Here is a 20328-nt window from a genome sequence, read left to right as displayed (position 1 = left end):
GCCCCATTTAAGATTGTCAGCCACACGGACACATTTATTACCGTATTTCCCCGAAAATAAGACCTAACTGGAAAGTAAGCCCTAATGCGTCTTTTGGAGCAAAAATTAATATAAGACCCAGTCTTATATTTGGGGAAATATGGTAAGCAAATATCAAGCATCAAATTCCTTTGCTTAAAATTCACAACTCTGAACATAGCAATCAGACTATGAACAAAAAAAGAGAGTTAATTTGTTAATTTGCATAAATTAACATTTATGCATTTGTTAATATTAAGGGTGTCATTTGCACTCCTTATGCATGAGAGTAGCAACTAACAAGATAAGAAAAAGCTCTTCTCTATGAAATTTTAAATCATAACATCATAGGGTTCATATAGGCCAAACATGTCAAACACAAGGCCCAGGGGCCGGATGAGGCCCGCGAAGTGGTTTCATGTGGCCCACAAAACCATCCTGGAAACAGTGAGGGAACGGCCCCCACTGCCTTGGTCCTGGCCCAGAGACCCTCCTCCTGACAGACCCTCAGATCTGTCCCACTCCTGCCCAGGTCCCCATAGGCACCCTTGATGTGAATGATGTAGAGCTGGCCACGCCCACCCTGGCCATACCCACCCGGCCCCCTGAGGGCAACCGCAATGCTGATGCGGCCCTCAATGAAATTGAGTTTGACACCCCTGATATAGGCAATAGATCATTCCTAGATCTTCTAGTGCTTGGAAACACATTTTTCTTTCTCTTTTTCTCAGACACGGTAAAAGACAAAGTAGATGCATTGTCCATTTCTTCAATCTTTTTGAAGAATGTCCTATGATAACTCATGCAACCGTTATTAAATTAAACACAATTTATTTTATAAAAAAGGGTTTTTTTTTACTTTTTTTAATGAAAGTACAACCCTAACCCTCAAAAACCTTTCCAATAAATATCAAATTGGTGCCTACTAGAAAGAAACCCTGCATAATAGGAAAGCAACATTGCCTCAATTTCCTCCAAAAGTTGCCTGGCTTGATTTCCATTTATGATGGTGTTAAAATTGGATTTAGGTTGCTGCATGAAATACAATATTCTCTGACATGAAACAATGTAGGCTGACTTACCAGTAATTCGGTTTTCAATTTCCCCTTGCATTTGAAGGGAGTCCACATAAATAGTCCTGTTTCCAATGATTCGCGCACAGGCAATTCCCCTGTAAGGCTGGCAAAACCCATCTTCATGGTAATCTTCCCTGCAAGAGACAAATTGGAAGCTTATAACTATGTCTACAGATGTTTCTATGTCCCTACTGACTTTAAAGTATGTTTTTTAAAGGAAATCGGTGGTAAAACTGACATTATTAATTCTCTCTGACATCAATTTTCATTTCAGTTTAACTTGACATTGTTTTGGAAATAAAATAGGCACCAAGGAACATTTTAATTGAAGGGGTGGATGGGAAAGACATCTGCAAAGTGAAAATAAGCATTATCCTGTAAATGCTAAGCTAATGCAATGTGACAGATTATTTTATTTAAAAGATAGTAGTATGTGTCACGTTACACCCATAATACACTGCTGGTATCAAATGTCAAGCTAGGCAATTAGGCAAGCAGTTGTTTCTCTTCTCCTACTTTGTCCTGCATTTCCTCAATTCTTACAATGGACAGCAAAACAGATCTTGTCAAGATGTAATTAAAATAGGGCATAATTCTGAACTAGGGATTAGGTAAATGGAATGAAATCAGTGCTTAACTTCCTTCTCCTCCACTCTCTTTAAGTTGCACTAATGCCAAATTCTTTTTCCGTTACAGAACCTAAGTCATAGGTTGAGTTCCTTCCTATCTTGGGTGAACTCTGTCCAATTTTCCAAAATGAATTTAACACAGCCAACTTAAATCGAGTTGCTCCAGAACAGCACTGATTAAAAACCATTTTTCTCAATGTCTTGTACAGCCAAATATTAAGAACTGGAAAGACAAGTGACCCTCATACCTAGGGAGTTAATATTTCATCTAGGGCAGGGGTGTCAAACGCAATTTCATTGAGGGCCGCATCAGCATTGCGGTTGCCCTCAAGGGGCCGGGTGTGTATGGCCTGGGTGGGCGTGGCCTACTGGGTGGGCATGGCTAGAGTGCGTATGGCCTACTGGGTGGGCGTGGCCAGCTCTACATCATTCGCATCAAGGGTGCCTATGGGGGCCTGGGCAGGAGTGGGACAGATCTGAGGGTCTCTGGCAGAAGGAGGGTCTCTGGGCCAGGGCCAAGGCAGCGGGGGCCGTTCCCTCACTGTTTCCAGGATGGCTTTGCGGGCCACATGAAACCACTTCGCGGGCCGGATCCGCCCCCCGGGCCTTGTGTTTGACATGTCTGATCTAGGGTATCCATTAAGTTACCTTCTCACTGAGGTGGTACCTATCTAATTGCATTTACAGACTTTCAAATGGCTAGGCTGGCAGGAGCTGGGGTGAATAACAAGAGCTCACTTTGTCACACGGTATTAGCATTCCGTGCGCCTTCGGCATAGTCATGCTCACCACACGACCACATAGGTGTCGTGGGACATTGCTGGCTCTTCAGCTGAGAACTGGTAATGAGCACCAACCCCTAGAACTGATAAGACTGGCAGGGTAAACTTTTACTTTTTTACCTTTATCCATTAAAATTGGATGGTATTTTTGCCTTTGGTCTCACCACTGCTACACTCCAAGGCATTTGAAGTCAAAAGTAGCCTGTGAAAGATTTATGGGGGGGTGGATGGGAGCTAGATCTGGATGCTATTTTGTTCCAAGAAAGAATCCCATCTGGTCTCCCTGTTAATAGTAAATGTTGTACTAATAACAATTTTGGACATTGTACCTGATTGTACCATGCTAGGTGATAGCAGTTGAGGACCTACCTTTTTCAAACTGTTAGGATAAAACAATTTGTCTAAAAGATTTTAAAAAGTTAATAGTCTAATAAGCTGAATGAGTCAGTTGCTTCTTGCTGTCAGGATATTCCTGCCTGAACTCAGCTGAAGTTACCCAGACACTCAACAAGGCATTGTTAGATAAGAATCTTTATTGCACATTAGAATGGAGATGCTTTAAGCAGTTGATGGCTCATTGTCAACATATCTCCCCCTATTAATGCCCCTCTGCAGTTTAAAGCCATAGAAACAGATGCTTCTTTTTCTCACATGCTCCAGACCCTAACAGCTTGCTTTGAGTTTCTCATACTTAGTGCTAGGTGGCAGTTGTTGATAAGATAATTGAAATTCCTGCTCAGAGAACCTCTAATGCAAAATGTAACTGCAACACCCCATGTTCTAGTAAAATGTTCTATAAAAGTGGGTTTAAATTGATTACAGCTTCTTCAAAAAACAGTTTGTTAAAATGATTTCTGTTTAAATTTAAGTATCAAATTTGTTCTTGTCACCAAGAAATTACTAGGCAATTCTATGTATTCAGATGTCTTGTATGTTGATAACAGTAATATATTTTTAAGATGTGCAAGTTACTAAGAAACCTTTTGTGGGAATAAAGATTTTCCTTATCCTAATTATTATTACCCTCTTTGGTTATTAGCAGTGGGCTAATGCCTCCTTAAGTAACACCAGCTGCCTGCAATTAGTGCAGGTTCGAGTCCCACCAGGCTCAAGGTTGACTCAGCCTTCCATCCTTCCGAGGTAGGTAAAATGAGGACCCAGATTGTTGGGGGCAATTAAGCTGACTTTGTAATAATGCCGCTTGGGGTGTGTGTGAAAGCCCTAATAAGCAGGCATATACATAGAATGAAGGCTACTGCTAAGCTTGTAAGCCGCCCTGAGTCTTCGGAGAAGGGCGGAATATAAATGGAATTTTAAAAAAAACCACATCTTCCCCCCCCCCCCGAGCATAATTCTCACAGAGTCCTGTTTAGCAAGGTGGGGTTTTTTTAAGAGAAATGAACTGGAGTTACATGAACAATTACCGTACATGCAGCACCTGAACAATTTTCTATTTAGAAATCCATGTACATCAGAATAGATTTTCTGATTTTCTAACAGCTTTCCTATGCTTGTGCAATGCAGAAATTTGCATCTGCTTGTTTACATACCATTATCAGTGTAGAAAACAACTATTACACTTACCCTAAAATGATATAGATTATAACTTACCTTATTCAATTTTATTACTGGGCATGTTTTCTAAGTATGTGACACCTTTGGCATCAAGTTGTTTTTTAGCTCATAAGCAAGCTGTGTTTTCAACAATAAAATTTACAAGACATATTGGAGGATGCTGGGACTGAAGTATAAATTTATATTCTGAGATAATTCTACTCTGATAATTATAGATAAATATATTTTATAAAGCCTCTTGATGCGGGTAAAGAAGGAAAGTGCAAAAGTTGGCTTGAAACTCAACATTAAGAAAATGAAGATCATGGCATCCGGTCCTCTCAATTCCTGGCAAATAGATGGAGAAGAAATGGAGGTAGTGACTGATTTTATTTTCCTGGGCTACAAAATCACCACAAATGCGGACTGCAGCCAAGAAATTAAAAGATGCTTGCTTCTGGGGAGGAAAGCCATGGCAAATCTAGGCAGCACACTAAAAAGCAGAGACATCACCCTGCCAACAAAAGTGCGTATAGTCAAGGCCATGGTTTTCCCAGTTGCAATGTATGGCTGTGAAAGCTGGACCATAAGAAAGGCTGAGTGTCAAAGAATTGAAGCCTTTGAACTCTGGTGCTGGAGAAGACTCCTGCGAGTCCCTTGGACTGCAAGGCGATCAAACCGGTCAGTCCTAGAGGAGATCAACCCTGACTGTTCTTTAGAAGGCCAGATCCTGAAGTTGAAACTCAAATACTTTGGCCACCTAATGAGAAGGAAGGACTCACTGGAGAAGAGCCTAATGCTGGGAAAGGTTGAGGGCAAGAGAAGAAGGGGACGACAGAGAATGAGGTGGCTGGATGGAGTCACTGAAGCAGTAGGCGTGAGCCTAAATGGACTCCAGAAGATGGTAGAGGACAGGAAGGCCTGGAGGAACATTGTCCATGGGGTCGCGATGGGTCAGACACGACTTTGCAACTAACAACAACAAATATTTTATAAGGGTGTGCAGAAATGCATGTTACCAGTATGTTTCTGGTTTGAATCTTTGAATCATAATAGAGCTGGAAGGGACCTTGGAGGTCATCCAGTTCAGCCCCCTGCTCATGCAGGAGTCCCTATATCATTTCAGACATGACTGGTGATTCCCTTTAAACCCTTCATGGCTTGGGGGTCAGATTATTTAGGGCAGAGGTCCCCAACCTTTTGGGCACCAGGGACCGGTTCTGTGGAGAGAGGTTTTTCTGCAGACTGGAAGGGGCACAGTTTTGTGTGCTGCCTGCATCCTGCAGATGAGGTTCTGCTTGTTTGTGCAGACCGGTTGCTGGCATGTCACAGCCCGGTACTGGTCCACAGTTGGGGACCCCTGACTTAGGGGAGAATCTCTCCCAGGTGATAGCTAACCATCTTGTTAGATCTGACAGGAGAGGCATGATCCCAGGACAAAGCTCCATCTAATGGGAACCAGGAGAATGGCCTTTCCCCCTTTTCTGTATTGTGTTGGCCCTCTGGAATATCATCCTCCTGAGATTAGGCTTGCCTTGATCCTGCTGGCCTTTTCGAAGGCATTAAAAATCTGGCTTCGCCATCTAGCTGGGGCCCTGGCAGTGGAGGGAGGAGCAATTTTATGGCTAATTTGAATGTGGGATACTGAATGCCCTTGGCAGTTATTCTTTGTTTTATCCCGCTTTTATTTTGTTTAATTGCTAGCTGCCACGGGTCATGTATGTGAAATGGGCAGCCAAATAAAACAAAGCAAAGCAAAGCGATACATGCATACATGTACACAGATAATCCATGACTTACAACCACTGTTGAGCCCAAAAGTTCTGTTGCTAAGCAAGATAGTTGTTAAGTGGGTTTCGCTCCATTTTACAACCTTTCTTGCTGCAGTTACTAAATGAATCACGCAGTTGTTAAGTTAGTAATGTGGTTATGAAATAAAGTTGGCTTCCCCATTAACGTTGTTTGTCAAAAGATCACAAAAGTGATCACATCACCCCTAGGACAACGTAATTGTCACAAATACATGCCAAGTGCGAAGCATCTGGATTTTGATCATGCAACTATGCAACAGTTGTAAGTGTGAAAAGTCATGTTATTTTTTTCAGTGCCGTTGTAACTTTCAATAGTCACTAAATGAATGGTTCTTAACTCGAGGACTACCTGTACATGTTCACGTACACACACACACACACACACACAAACATCCATACACCACTATATGCAAATAAAGCTGTTTTTGTTCTTAATCTCTGGTCAGTCTTTCCAGAGTCAATAGGCTTGCAAACTTTCTATTGAGAAACATTATTAGCTTAGCTCTTCCTAGTCTCCTTCACTTCTACATTGTCTGTAAAAAAAATGCTTCCTGCTGTTACTACTTGCTCCCCATCATAAACAAGCCTTTTCTTTTTCTTTCTTTCTTTCTTTCTTTCTTTCTTTCTTTCTTTCTTTCTTTCTTTCTTTCTTTCTTTCTTTCTTTCTTTCTTTCTTCTTTCTTTCTTTCTTTCTTTCTTTCTTTCTTTCTTTCTTTCCTTTCTTTCTTTCTTTCTTTCTTTCTTTCTTTCTTTTTTTGGGGGAGGGATAGATTTAAGCAGCAGTAAACTTACAGAAAGCTATACATTCTCTCTCTGAACCTCTCCAATCTCACTTTACAAGTGTACCTGCAGAACAGAATTTGTAAGATGAATTAATTTCAGAAAGAACAAGCAGGGCAAACAGCCTTATGTGCAGGCAAGGCAATACACAACTAACCCTTGATTTAGTCCTGTGTGGATCAGCTTCTGTGAGCCTAAATAACGCCTTAGGCTCATGTTCTCTTCCAACAGGGGTAGAAGGCTTAATCAGGATTTAGTTTCAATTTTTATTATTCCAGGCTCATTGTTAGGAATGAATCATTATGATAGTTGAAGGCTAAAAAAATACAAATCGTTGTTCATATAACTAATTTGTTGAACAAACAAAAGTGTCTTAAGGCGGGGTCCCCAACACCCAGGCCATGAGACCAATACTGGTCCGTGGCCTGTTAGGAACTGGGCGTCACAGCCGGAGATGAGCAGTGGGAAAGCGAGTGAAACCAAAACCATCCCCCCTCCCCCTGGTCCATGGAAAAATTGTCTTCCAGAAACCGGTCCCTGGTGCCAAAGAGGTTAGGGACTGCTGTCTTAAAACATAAAATTATTACCAATAGTTAAGATGTAAGTAAGAATACTTATGAAGGACAGAAACCGTAGGCAATGCTTGTATAATTTCTGTATAATTGAATAAAAATTGGACAAAGATAGGGTGCAATAGAAGTTGATTGACTGAACCATCACCACATCATGGCAGGGGTCCGGAGTACCTTAGGGAACACCTGCTGCCGGCTTCAACTTCCCTTCGCCCTGTGCGTTCCCACAGAGAGGGCCTCCTCAGGGTGCCACCGATCAGAGAATGTCGATTGGTGGCCCCCAGGGGGAGATCCTTCTCTGTGGGCGCCCCGGAGCTATGGAATCAGTTACCGGTTGAGCTCCGGATGGCGTCCGATCTTCGCTCCTTTCGCCGCGATCTAAAAACATTCTTATTCGAACAAGCTGGCCTGGCCTGATGGGGGATTGGTGGGGTTTTTTTATTGTGGTATTATTGGGGTTTTAATATTGTATTAATTGTTTTTAGTGGGCATATATTTAATCCTTTTTTAATTTTTGTAATTTTGTATTTTTATTCTTGCCCTGTTCACCGCCCTGAGTCCTTCGGGAGAAGGGCGGTATATAAATATTATTAAATTAAATTAAATTAAATTAAATCATAGTTTACATTAGTGAACAAGTATCTAAATGTATTCCCTGATTTCAATTAATCAGTTGTGAGCATTTTTCTCATTTTTCTTGCACAGATTGTGGATCAAAGTACTACTGCAAGGAACTGCCCTACAACAGTATTTTTTCAATTTTGGCAACTTTTAAGATGTATGGATTTTGGTACAGCTAGTTGGGGAATTCTGGGAGTTGAGGTCCAAACATTTTAAAATTGCCAAGGCTGAGAAAGACTGATCTATAATAGGATTGTGAAACAGACAAGGACCTCTTCAATTTTTCAGAAACTTTCTCTTTTGTGTCTCAGTGGTGCTTGTCCAAGAGGCAACTAGACTTTCTTGTTTTTCTTTGAAGACGTTTCACTTCTCATCCAAGAAGCTTCTTCAGCTCTGACTGGATGGCGGAGAATGGGTATTTCTGTTTTGTGATACATTATTAACTGCCTATTTAAAAACAGCAAGTCTTTGAAAACCTAATTTTTCAATCTTGAGCAATCTTTCAATAGCTATTCTCAGATTATATTTCAATGAAAATTTGCACGGACGAAGCATAGAAGTGCTTGAAAGCTCTATGTTGTAATGAAACTCCAATTTTGATCCCTGCTGATTTAACAATTTTGTGGACTGTGACAATATTTTATAATAAACACTTTGTTCCCGTGAAAGTCATTAACTCAGTTGGGCCATCTGAAAAACTGCCTGCTGGAGTCTGCACACTACAGTTGGATACAACACACACTACAATATTTCTTCACATACTTTTACCCACACTGTGGCACACATATAGTACTATGAATCTGCACTGCCATAACTTGAAGAATATCCAAACAATGCACATGTTACTCATCTCCTCTGGCATGGTATTCAGTTTTGGGCTAACTCTTTATTCTTCCTACTCTACCTCCCATCTCTGGAATGTTGCTTTTGCTACAGTACAAGAAAATGCCTTAATTTTTTTTTCAGAGTAGTAAGACTGTTAATTAGAACCATTAGGTTTTGGAACCAGCAACGTAATGCAATATATTTTAGATCTTCTATGAAGAATCCATAGCATGTGCACTACTTTTTGTACTTTTCCTGTTGTTAGGAAATAGCAAATTGTTAAAAACAAAAACAAAAAAACCCAAGAAGCTGCTTTTAGCTTAACAGACATGATAAAATTATTCCATTATGGGGGGGGGGGGGGAGTTGCTTCTGATCACTGAATTTGCTGAAGACATACAACCAGTCTATTGTGGAAATTCATGAGGAGAAGAGCATGAATGATGGGAAATACAGTTGTTGATTTTGATTTCTTACAAAAATAATTACATTATTAATCAACTTTGCATTTATTTTGGCTTCATAATGTAATTGATATTATATAACAGGGCATTTGGGACAGGCTGTGCAAAAATTTTGGATCATAAAGAATAGCACAACTTGGACAGAAAGCCTTTGTAGCAGTTGAAATAATTAACTGCTATTCTTACTACTATCGCACATATATTTTCACACAGTTTCTTATGTGCTGAGTATAGTTAGCTGAGATAATCTTAAACTATTTTTCCAAGGCATGATAATAGCATCTGTGGAAAGGCAATTTTTCTTGTACCTGCTTGCTTTCTGCTTGGCCACCAGGATTATTTGAGATACTAGGCTAATTTCTCAACTGAATGCTCATTTCTACAAGTAATTGCTCTTGCTGGAGTAATATAATCTCATTTATGAATTGGAAAAAATGGAGTTTCCAGTTTAGCCTCTCTTGTTCCCCGACAACACTGAACTCCTTAAAGTCTCTTTGCTGATCTTTTATTTTTGGGAAGATTTAATAAACTGGAAATACATACTTCCTCTTTGACATGCATTCAAGAATATTTATAACAATTCTGTTATAAAATGTCTTTCACACATCAAGGTATATCTCCACTGCTCCTGCCTGGCAGGTCAAAACATTCCCAAAATTATTTGGAGCAATTTGTGTAGCTGAAATACTTTGATTATTAGCATAATATTACTCATAATTGAGCATCTTGGTTTCTGAAATTGGAAAGGGAATCTGGAATTCCTTCATTCAAGGGACTTACAAGGGAAGTTTCTCTCCCACCCTATTCAATACATGGTTTTCTTTGTCCCTAGCACATATTTTTCCAATCTGCATAATCTTCTCATGTGCAGAAGTGTGAACTTCAATTCTTAAAATTCCTCAGCCAATATGGCCATTGTTGATCATTCTGGGAATTGAAATCCATCTTCTGGGAGGATTCTCAGTTTGAGGAAGTCTCCTATGGCCTTCCTCCTTAGTATGTATGCAAAAAGAGAGTAAGAAAGCTTAAATGTGACACATGTTTTATCCTTATCTGGCAGCAGGGCCATTTCATGAGCTGAGTTCCATTCGTAACATTTTTGTTACTAGCTCTTCTCTGGAAAAAAAGCTTTTGTTACAGTTAAGATTCATCACAATTTGTTTTTTATGAACTTGACAAACTGCTTAATCTTAACTATGATGAATTAATGAAACTGTCTTGTTAGGATTAGTTGTAATTTAGGGTTGGAACTCAACTGCAGTAAATCAGTGAAATCTAAACTACTTAATAGCTCTGCTGAAAAAGCACACAGGTGTTCAAGTCCTATTCCCGCTATGATATTATAAAGCAAGATATGATATCTGAATGCAGTGACCTGCACTCTTAGAGGACTATGTATGAATGCCTGTGAGTGCCTCCAGACAATTGTTGGTCTCATTCCACTATTTCAATATTCAACATATCCTAAAACTATTTTGTCAATAGCATGTTTACATCACCAAATATCACTTCTTCATTTTCCAAACATGCATAGTTTTGCTTCTAAGTAAGACTATAAATAAATTATATAAATAGCATAAATGTACAGTACATTCATATTCATTTCCAGCCAGTATAAAATTCAGATACAATTATAACCAACACATCATAAAACTTAGAGAAACAACAAAATTAAGACCTTGGAATGTAATTTATTTATGTTACAACAATCATTCCAGTTCTTGACTTTCAGAGTTATTGTACACTAAATCTGGTGAAAATTAAAACTACAGTGAATGAAGGTCATTCTTTGGTAAATCTGGTTTGGATGATGACCACACAAAATGCTATCCCCATGGTATATTGAACTGCTCTTCCAAAATAGCCTCTCTTCATATGGGAATAAGAAAATATTACTACTTCTAACATTCAACGTTTTTTTACCAAAATCTTTCAGTTACAATGAACAAACTTACAAATTCACAAATAAATGGGCTGAATAATAAATAAATAAATAAATCTTAAGCAATACTTACTGAAAATTATGATTTGGACTGTGTGTTGGACCTGTGAATGAATAAATGAATGAATAAACAAACAAACAAACATACTACTACTACTACTAACTACCTGAACATAACTATGAAGGCTTTGACAAAAGTATGGAATTAGTTTGCTACTGTCATATTTGATAATTTTTTTCAACTTTCCAATTTATACTAACCAGTAAGACTTTTTATTTTATTTATTTCAATAAGAAAATTCAGTTTGAATGTGATCTTGTTTTGTAATATAAGATCTATATAATGAATGCAGAGAATTTTGGATAAAATTACACAATTTATAAGGGCACCTCTCATAAAAATGTTTGGACAGCTATTCCATCATCTCCCAATCGGCACGGTCCAATATCTATCAAACTACTAGCAAAATGTTTTTTAAACTGTGAAAATTATTCCTAGACTCGTAGAACTAGAAACAACATATATCAGTTAAATAAAAATCTCTAGCAAAACAGAGTCCTCTTTCCCCAATCTCTATGCATGCACATCGAATCTTTGAAGAATTCTCTGAAGCATAGAAAACAGTAAAGGGACAACCCATTTAAAAGACACAGAAGGGAACTAATTAATGACAGACTTCCTGCATGTTGCTTTGTCCAGAAAGAGGCACAATCCCTTCGACAAGGAAACCTATCTATGAACTTTCCCAGAAGAGACAAATTGCTATAATCCATCTCTATTCTGTGGGATAGCAGCTAATCAGCAGTTATCTGATTGACAAACTCAAAATGAGGTATTTCTGATTATTTTAGATGTAAAGAATTGAACCCAGCACTTTTTGGATGCAGAGATTAAGTCCATCACTAAGTGCAACAAAACAGCATTGTGGCTGCATATGGTCCATAGACTACAAAATTACTGTATGTCCAAGAGTGAATTACTTAGTTTTTTTCAAGGTATGCAACTTTTACATCACAGGATCAAAAGTTGTAAGTTCTAGATAGGAACTGGTACTTATTGGTCTGAGCACAAAAACAATGATTTCAAACAATTCTATGAAAAATGAAGTAACAAAAGACAATTTATTTGTCTGTATCTTAGACTAAAATCATTTTTCACATTTCTGCAGTTCTGTACACTTTACACATTTGCTAACCATTCCATCTGTATATACTTTCCTTTATTACATCTACATGGGGCTGCCCTTGAGGACCACTCGGAGGCTTCAACTGGTGCAGAATGCGGCCGCGCGAGTTGTAATGGGGGTCTCCCGATACTCCCATGTAACACCTCTACTCCGCGAGCTGCATTGGCTTCCGGTTGCCCTCCGGGTGAAATTCAAGGTGCTGGTCATTACCTATAAAGCCCTACATGGCTTGGGTCCAGGGTATTTGAGGGAACACCTGCTGCCAGCATCAAGTGCCCTTCGTCCAGTGCGCTCCCACAGGGTCTGCTCAGGGTCCCACCGGTAAGAGATTGCCGGCGGGTAACGCCCAGGGATAGGGCCTTCTCAGTGGGGGCGCCTGCCCTCTGGAACCAGCTGCCAGTGGAGCTGAGGACTGCCCCCGACCTCCGTTCATTCCGCCGGGGCCTGAAGACCTGGCTCTTTGAGCTCTCTGGCCCAGGCTGAGGATTAATTTATTTTAACTGGGGTTTTATTTGCACAGGGTTAAGTTTAATCTTTTTTAAATCTTTTTTATACTTTTGTATTGTGGTTTTTAATTCCCTGTAAACCGCCCTGAGTCCTCAGGGAAAGGGCGGTATATAAATGTAATAAAATAAAATAAAATAAATAAATTAGTAATTTATGGTTATCAAATTCAGCACAGACATAATGAGAAGAAAGCCCCAGGCAAGGACTTTATTAATTTTTTTTTCATGTCACAAGTTATAAAGTGTAAGGAAATAAGAAAAAAAAACAATATTTTTTCATTTTGTGATTGTGAAAACTAAAAGTCTATAAAGCAACAAAGCTCGTTATAAAACCCACATTTTGAAATAAAACTACTCACCTAGCCTTACAAAAAGAACTCCTGTTGCTGTTATTGTCTTCAACCCATTTGTGGCTACACACTGATAATAACCAGTATCGGTTGTGTCAAGATCTTGAATTCGTAATCGTGAGCCATAGTCTGTTTTTCTTATAATGATTCTCCTTGGCTCTTGAACCACTGGTGCATCATTTTTTAACCACCTAACGTTGGGTGATGGATTTCCTGCTACTTTGCAATGCAGAATTGCTGTCTGGCCCTGGACAATGGTAATATTGTTTACCGGTTCCAAAAAGGTCAAAAAATAACCTAAAAGAAATTAAACAGAAAGCAGAAGCGTTAAAAATTGAGCTGAGATAAGCAGATAACTATTTATGTGACTACACTTAGTCTACTTTACCATTAGCCAAGCATAAATTCTACCATCTACAGTTACAAATTGAACACAGTAAGGATTATTTTAGCATCTTTTTCAGCTGGAAAAAAAGATGCAAAAATATTATGTCTGTTCAGGAAATGAATTAAAAAGAAATATTAGCTCATTGTGGATATTGATAAAACTATACTGAAATAAAACATGAGCCTGTGATTCAATATTCCTGTCCCCACAAGGGCAAAGTCTTTCTATGTAGGAGAAAAATTCATCCTCCAGCACAGCTGATAGCAAAGTATCAAATCACAATAATATAAAAACCCTATGAAATGTATAACTTGCAAGATGATTAAGGCAGAATGATCCTTTAAAATAAAATGAGGTATAACCCAGTTGTACTCTTTGTGAGAATTTATTATGTTCAGTTATAATTTTACGTCAATAATCCTTTGTCTGAAAATCCAACAAAATCTGAAAGGAAAATCCCATTATTTTTCAGTTTTCTATTTGCTGTTTCCGAGAAGAAAATTGACTTATCAGAATAAAATGTATAAGACCTTGACAGCAAAAGTTAACATTTAGTCAATGTTTTAATGTACAGGTGAAACTTGAAAAATTAGAATATCGTGCAAAAGTTCATTTATTTCAGTAATGCAACTTAAAAAGGGAAACTAATATGAGATACTCATTACATGCAAAGTAAGATAGTTCAAGCCGTGATTTGTCATAATTGTGATGATTATGGCGTACAGCTCATGAAAACCCCAAATCCACAATCTCAGAAAATTAGAATATTGTGAAAAGGTGCAATATTCTAGGCTCAAAGTGTCCCACTCTAATCAGCTAATTAAGCCATAACACCTGCAAAGGGTTCCTGAGCCTTTAAATGGTCTCTCAGTCTGGTTCAGTAGGAATCACAATCATGGGGAAGACTGCTGACCTGACAGTTGTGCAGAAAACCATCATTGACACCCTCCATAAGGAGAGAAAGCCTCAAAAGGTAATTGCAAAGAAGTTGGATGTTCCCAAAGTGCTGTATCAAAGCACATTAATAGAAAGTTATGTGGAAGGGAAAAGTGTGGAAGAAAAAGGTGCACAAGCAGCAGGGATGACCACAGCCTGGAGAGGATTGTCAGGAAAAGGCCATTCAAAAGTGTTGGGGACTTTCACAAGGAGTGGACTGAGGCTGGAGTCAGTGTATCAAGAGCCACCACAGACAGAAGGATCCTGGACATGGGCTTCAAATGTCGTATTCGTCTTGTCAAGCCGCTCCTGAACAACAAACAACGTCAGAAACGTCTTACCTGGGCTAAAGAAAAACAGACCTGGTCTGTTGCTCAGTGATCCAAAGTCCTCTTTTCTGATGAGAGCAACTTTTGCATCTCATTTGGAAACCAAGGACCCAGAGTCTGGAGGAAGAATGGAGAGGCACACACTGCAAGATGCTTGAAGTCCAGTGTGAAGTTTCCACAGTCTGTGTTGATTTGGGGAGCCATGTCATCTGCTGGTGTTGATCCACTGTGCTTCATTAAGTCCAGGGTCAACGCAGCCGTCTACCAGGAGATTTTGGAGCACTTCATGCTTCCTTCCGCAGACGAGCTTTATGGGGATGCTGACTTCATTTTCCAGCAGGACTTGGCACCTGCCCACACTGCCAAAAGCACCAAAACCTGGTTCAATGACCATGGGATTTCTGTGCTTGATTAGCCAGCAAACTCGCCTGACCTGAACCCCATAGAGAATCTATGGGGCATTGCCAAGAGAACGATGAGAGACATGAGACCGAACAATGCAGAAGAGCTGAAGGCCGCTATTGAAGCATCCTGGTCTTCCATAGCACCTCAGCAGTGCCACAGGCTGATAGCTTTCATGCCACGCCGCATTGAGGCAGTAATTGCTGCAAAAGGGGCCCAAACCAAGTACTGAGTACATATGCATGCTTATACTTTTCAGAGGTCCAATATTGTTCTATGTACACTCCTTGTTTTATTGATTGCATGTAATACTCTAATTTTCTGAGATTGTGGATTTGGGGTTTTCATGAGCTGTACGCCATAATCATCACAATTATGACAAATCATGGCTTGAACTATCTTGCTTTGCATGTAATGAGTCTATCTCATATATTAGTTTCCCCTTTTAAGTTGCATTACTGAAATAAATGAACTTTTGCACGATATTCTAATTTTTCAAGTTTTACCTGTATGTAACAATGCCCTTGACATTTTTATAACATCTCCCTCCAGACAGAGGTAGATTTGAGGATTATTGATATAATTTTCTTAGAAAGTTTGGTTTATACTCTACTTTGTAATTAATATCCAGCTCTGATTTAAGTCATTATAAGAATGATGAGAATGTTATGAAAAACTACAAAACCTCTGACCTGCTGGATCATCATTTGAGAAATATTTCCTTACTGAAACAGAGAAACAGAATTATCAAGGGTGGACAAAAAATCAGTGGGAGTAGGAGCAACATCTATCATCCTTCTGGCTTCCCCACTGAGTTTACTTGTGGGAAGCTGGCAGGGAGCATTAGAAAATTTCCTTCCTTCCTTCCTTCCTTCCTTCCTTCCTTCCTTCCTTCCTTCCTTCCTTCCTTCCTTCCTTCCTCCCTCCCTCCCTTCCTGTCTCCCTGTTCCTTCCACTAAATCAAATATTTTCCATTGAACTTTATCATTGTGGAGTATAACACAAATATAAATTATAAATAAATATATTTTCTTTATTCACACCATTCTGTTACATGTTAAAAGTATCGGCTGATGAGAATCAATGCATACAAACCTGATTCTAGCCAAAAAGATGAGAAGTGGAACAATCTGATTATGTATGTTCATGAAATTAATTAAAAAGAGTTTTTAAATATTGCTACATATATAGTAAATACACACTACAAAGAGCAAAACTAAACACACATTGTATGAAAAAAAATTAGCCCCAGGAAGGAAATTATTCTGATTCTGCTCTGGCCTTTCTGTAGCAGTTGTTTATCCATGCTGAATTAGATTAATTACAATCATCAAATTAATATCACATTTAACTCATCCCAAAGAAACTGATGTTCCAGGGGCTCTCTTGATGTTTATTCACTTTTGAAAAACCAAAGAGACAAAACATTAATATATAACATACCAAGAAATATTTTAAAATGTTGCATGTTTAAATGAATAATTAGAGTAATAATTGATGCTAAGTAATAGTTGATGTGTATTACATGTATAACTACAGTGATACTTTTGAGATAAACTTAGGGTAAGTTAAGAGTTTCCTGGGACAGTCTGTTTGGCGTAGTGGCTAAGGCCCCAGGCTAGAAATTGGGAGACTGTAAGTTTTAGGCATGAAGCCTGGTGAGTGATCTTGGGCCAGTCACTTTCTCTCAGCCCTTGGAAAAAGGCAAGAGCAAAGCACTTCTGAAAATTTTAGTCTCTCTTCCAAATATTAACTAAACCCAGTACTGTTTAGCTTTCTTCAGGATTAGTTAAGATCACTACAATTAGTTTCAATTATGTTTTTACAAAATGTATGTAAACCAAAATAGCATAATAGGTATACTAATACATACTAAAAGCTTCAGATCTAAATGCAAGTTTGTATTGACAAACAATTGGATTAGATAATAATAATAATAATAATAATAATAATAATAATAATAATAATAATAATAATAATAATAATAATAATAATAATAATAATAATAATAATTTTATTTATATACCGCCCTTCTCCCGGAGGGCTCAGGGCGGTGAACAGGGCAAGCATAAAAATACAGAGATACAAAATTTAAAAAGGGATTAAATATATGCCCAACTAAAAACAGTAAATACAAATATTAAAATAACAATAAAAAACCCATCCCCCATCAGGCCAGGCCGGCTTGTTCAAATAAGAATGTCTTTAGATCGCGACAGAAGGAGCGAAGGTCGGGCACCATCTGGAGCTCAACCGGTAACCGATTCCATAGCTCCGGGGCGCCCACAGAGAAGGACCTCCCCCTGGGGGCCACCAAGATGAGATTTGCAGTGTATCATATTATCTAAAAAGCAACTCCTTAAATAGTGGAGGGACAGATTTAGTTAAATTTTGCCAAAATTTTGGATTATCTCAGGCATGATGCTAACAAATCAAGACTGGCCTTGCTATTACAGAATTTCTTATTTTGTACCATTATAATACAAAATATATGACAATTTCTGTAAAAAAGTAATTCAGAATATGAAATAACAGACAAGATAATTTTATTATTTAAATATATACAGAAAAATAATACACTGATGTTACATTTAATATTTGAATTGAAATAACACAAAATATTATTAAACATAAGATTTAAGATTTAAGATTTATTGAGATTTTTATACCGCCCTTCTCCCAAAGGGACTCAGGGCGGTTCACAGGGCATAAATATAAACAACAGTACAAACATTAAAAGATAATTAAATTAATGCCCAAGTTAAAACCAGAATAATAAAACAAACCTATAAAAAACCCAAGTACCCCCATCAGGCCAGACCCGCTAGTTCGAATAAATGGGTCTTCAACCCGCGACGGAAGGATCGGAGGTCTGATGCCATCCGGAGCTCAACCGGCAGTTGGTTCCATAACGCCGGAGCACCCACAGAGAAGGCCCTCCCCCTGGGGGCCACCAGTCGACATTCCTTGACAGGAGGCACCCTGAGGAGGCCCTCTCTGTGGGCGCGCACAGGGCGGAGGGGAGTCGACGCCGGCAGCAGGTGGTCCTCGAGGTATCGCGGACCCATGCCATGTAGGGACTTAAAGATCATAACCAAAACCTTGAACCTTACCCGGAAGACAACTGGTAACCAATGCAGCTCACGGAGCAAAGGTGTAACATGGGAGTACCGGGAAACTCCCAAGACAACTCTCGCGGCCGCATTCTGTACCAGTTGGAGCCTCCGAGTAGTCTTCAAGGGAAGTCCCATGTAGAGAGCGTTACAGTAGTCTAGGCGAGAGGTCACGAGCGCATGAGTGACCGTACGCAAGGCCTCCCGATCCAGATAGGGCCGCAACTGGCCCACCAGGCGAACCTGGGCAAAAGCCCCCCTAGTCACGGCCACTATGTGATCCTCCAAAGTGAGTCGTGAATCTAGGAGGACTCCCAAGTTGCGAGCCCTATCCACAGGGGGTAAAAGCTCACCCCCCATAGAAAGAGGTGGAACATCCCAGGTGTCTCGGGAAGCCGGAATGTACAGCCACTCAGTCTTGTCAGGGTTGAGTTGAAGTCTGTTCCTCCCCATCCAGACCCGAACCGCCTCCAGGCAACGGGACATCACAGCGAGGGCATCACTGGGGTGGTTTGGGGTCGAAATAAAAAGTTGGGTATCATCAGCATATTGATGATACCCAACTCCAAAACCACGAATGATCTCACCCAGCGGTTTCATATAGATGTTGAACAGGAGAGGCGAGAGGACCGACCCCTGAGGAACTCCACAAGCGAGAGTCCTAGGGGTCGACCTCTGCCCCCCTGCCAACACCGACTGCGAGCGTCCCAGGAGATAGGAGGAGAACCACTGAAAAACCGTGCCTCCCACTCCCAATCCCCTGAGACGCTGCAGCAGGATACCATGGTCGATGGTATCGAAAGCCGCCGAGAGGTCTAATAGGACTAGGACAGAGGAATACCCCCTATCCCGAGCCCTCCAGAGATCATTCACCAGAGCGACCAATGCCGTCTCCGTGCTGTGCCCGGGCCTGAAACCCGATTGGTAAGGGTCCAGATAATCCGCTTCATCCAGGACCAGAGGGAGCTGATGCGCCACCACACTCTCAACAACCTTCGCAAGAAAGCGAAGGTTGGAGACTGGACGAAAGTTGTTCAATACAGCTGGGTCCAAGGCAGGCTTCTTGAGGAGAGGTCTCACCACCGCCTCCTTCAAGATGGTGGGGAAACAACCCTCACTCAAAGAAGCAGATATAACCGCCTGGAGCCAGCCTCGTGTCCTCTCCCTAGCTGCATAAACCAGCCAAGAAGGGCACGGGTCCAATAAACATGTGGTGGAACTCAGCTTCCCCATAATCCTGTCCACTTCATCAGGGGTCACAGAATCAAACTCCTCCCAGATAACATTGACAAGACCGCCCGTGTCCTGATCGTCAGACTCTGCCCAGCTGGAGTCCAAACCGGTCCGAATCCGAGCGATTTTATCCGACAGATGTTGACCAAACTCCTCGGCACGACCCTGCAAGGGATCCTCCCTCACCTCCTGATTAAGAAGGGAGCGAGTCACCCTAAACAAGGCGGCCGGGCAATTATCTGCGGACGCGATGAGGGTGGAGAAGTAATTACACCTCGCCTCCCTCATCGCAGCGAGATAAGACCTAATGTAGGTTCTTAACCGCAATCGGTCGGGTTCAGATCGGCTGGACCTCCAGCAGCTCTCTAGGCCCCGTTTCCGACGCTTCATCTCCCGGAGCTCCGCGGAGAACCATGGAGCTCGCTGGGATCTGCGCCGGGTCAGGGGCCGCAAGGGTACAACCCGGTCGAGTGCCTCAGTGGCTGCCCTTTCCCAGGCTTCCACTAAGGCATCCGCCGAGCTGTGAGCAATGGAGGCAGGTGGAGACCCCAGCGCCGCTTGGAATCTCTCAGGATCCATTAGGCGTCTGGGGCGGTACCATCTAGTTGGCTCCGTACCTCCACGGCGGGGGGTGGCAAAATGGAAGACCAGCCGCAGGAGGTGATGATCGGTCCATGACAGGGGCATAATAAATGGAAAGCCCCCACCAAGATCATCCAACCACCGTCCAGATAAGAAAATCAGGTCAAGGGTGTGGCCTCCCTCATGAGTTGGCTCAGAAATTACCTGCGTCAGGTCCATGGCCGTCAT

General features: G+C 40.6%; 1 protein-coding gene across 1 annotated transcript in view; it reads right to left on the bottom strand.

The window, feature by feature from the left end:
• The window catches only part of ROR2 (receptor tyrosine kinase like orphan receptor 2), a 49935-nt gene that overhangs the window by 16089 nt on the left and 13518 nt on the right, over nucleotides 1-20328 (bottom strand). Inside the window, exons 3-5 of the mRNA XM_081317848.1 lie at nucleotides 13127-13414; nucleotides 11148-11178; nucleotides 1101-1228 (exon numbers count right to left, since the gene is read on the bottom strand). Coding sequence (XP_081173974.1) covers nucleotides 1101-1228; nucleotides 11148-11178; nucleotides 13127-13414 — 447 coding nt within the window. The remainder of the gene's footprint in view (nucleotides 1-1100; nucleotides 1229-11147; nucleotides 11179-13126; nucleotides 13415-20328) is intronic.

Source organism: Vipera berus, assembly GCF_964194415.1.
Source record: "Vipera berus genome assembly, chromosome: 2".
Lineage (NCBI taxonomy): Eukaryota > Metazoa > Chordata > Lepidosauria > Squamata > Viperidae > Vipera > Vipera berus.
Note: the sequence above shows the minus strand (reverse complement) of the source record. Positions and strands in the feature narration are given on the sequence as shown.